Genomic DNA, 1,566 nt, shown 5'->3' with positions numbered 1-1,566 from the left:
AAAAGGGGGGGGGGGGGTGGCCTGAGCAATACCCACTCCAGTTCCTCCACCAAAAAGTTCCTTTATCCCTTTTGCTTTAACTAAATGCGGGAAAACAGGCTCAGGGATAGGAATGCTGTTCCCAAAAAAGCTGATGGATAAAGCCTGGAGAATCCCAAATAGGATCCAGCACCCACCAGAGCAAGGTGAGCACCCCTAAAGGGCTCATCCTGCAGTTAAGGGAGGTTTGCAGAGGGTTTTAGAGCAGCACAGAGGATGTAAGTGGTCAGGGAACAGTTCCAGCACCCAGACATGCCGAGTTGAGAAAAACAACCCACAACAATCTGTTTGGGTTTGGTTTTTTTTTTGCAGTGTTAGCCCATCCCAGCTCCTCTCCACAGTTTCACTTCTTCATGGAACTGCAGCAACTACAGAGACCCAAGCACATCTAGGGCAGAACTCTGCTCGAGGCTGCCAACTCTGCAGCTGAAGAATTCCTGGTTCCCACCCCTAAAAAATAACTAAACTCCACAAAAATCACTGCTGATCTGAGGGGAGCGGGGAGGAAGTAGAAGAAAAACTTCACAGACGGTACCCAACATGATTTATTTATTTTTTACTCCACATGTTTTGACAGGGAAAAATTACAGCTACTGGCAAAGCACAGGGGTTGGTTTTCAACAGGCTGCCAAAAAAATAAATATACTAAATAAACTGAACCCACCATGGGCTCATCACCTCACCAAAAAGGAGGGGATCAGCAGAATCTCTGTGCTAGCTACATCCTACTGAATGTTGAGGGCCTGGCACATGCAGGAGGGACAGTTTGAGCCCCCATGTCCCTCCTGCCCAGCCCTGTAGGGGCTCCCTGTCCTCGTCCCCGCGATGGGCCAATTCCTGGGTTGTGCCCAACCCCCTAGGTGCCAGTGCCACACTGGAGCTGATCTCACAGTGGACCCGTTGCCCCTGGGCAAGTGACCCCCAGTCCAGAGCCAGTCCCATCCTGGTGCTGGTCCCTGGGCAAGTGACCCCTGGCCCAAGGACAGTCCCCAGGAGAGTGACCCCTGGCCCAGGGCAGGTCCCCATCCCCGTGACAGTCCCTGAGCAAGTCGCCCCCAGTTCAGGACCGGTCCCTGGGCAAGTGACCTCTGCACCAGCAGTGGTCCTCAGCCTGGTGCTAGTCCCCTGGTTCAAGGCCAGTCCCTATCCCGGTGACAGTCCCCAGGCAAAAGACCCCCGGTCCAGTGCTGATCCCCAGGTAAGTGGCCCCCAGTCCCCAGCCCGGTGCCAGACCCCGGACCAATGCCAGACCCTGCTCCAGCATCGGTCCCCACTCCCGTGTCAGTCTCCGGACGAGTGACCCCCGGGCCCAGCATCGGTCCCCTGCCCGGTGTTGCTCCCGTGGTCCCAGGGCCGGTCCCCTGGGGCTGTGCCCTATCCCGGCGCCGGTTCCCGGGCGAGTGGCCCCCGATCTAGGGCCAGTCCCTATCCCGGTCGCCCCCCGTCCGGCTCCTCCCCACTCCCCCCTTGTGCCCTTGTCCCCGCTCACCGGCTGTCTCGGGGCACGGCTCGGAGCAGGCGGACACC

At 57.9% G+C, this 1,566-nt stretch overlaps 1 protein-coding gene across 1 annotated transcript in view; it reads right to left on the bottom strand.

The window, feature by feature from the left end:
• Positions 1–1,566, bottom strand: part of LOC104398075 (sugar phosphate exchanger 2-like) — a 24,583-nt gene that overhangs the window by 8,913 nt on the left and 14,104 nt on the right. The window contains exon 9 of the mRNA XM_010008120.1: positions 1,529–1,565. Within this exon, the coding sequence (XP_010006422.1) occupies positions 1,529–1,565 (37 nt within the window). The remainder of the gene's footprint in view (positions 1–1,528; position 1,566) is intronic.

The sequence above is a fragment of the Chaetura pelagica genome, unplaced genomic scaffold (assembly GCF_000747805.2).
Source record: "Chaetura pelagica isolate M959 unplaced genomic scaffold, ChaPel_1.0 scaffold32, whole genome shotgun sequence".
Lineage (NCBI taxonomy): Eukaryota > Metazoa > Chordata > Aves > Apodiformes > Apodidae > Chaetura > Chaetura pelagica.
The sequence above is the reverse complement of the archived record's forward strand: the minus strand, read 5'-3'. Positions and strand labels throughout refer to the sequence as shown.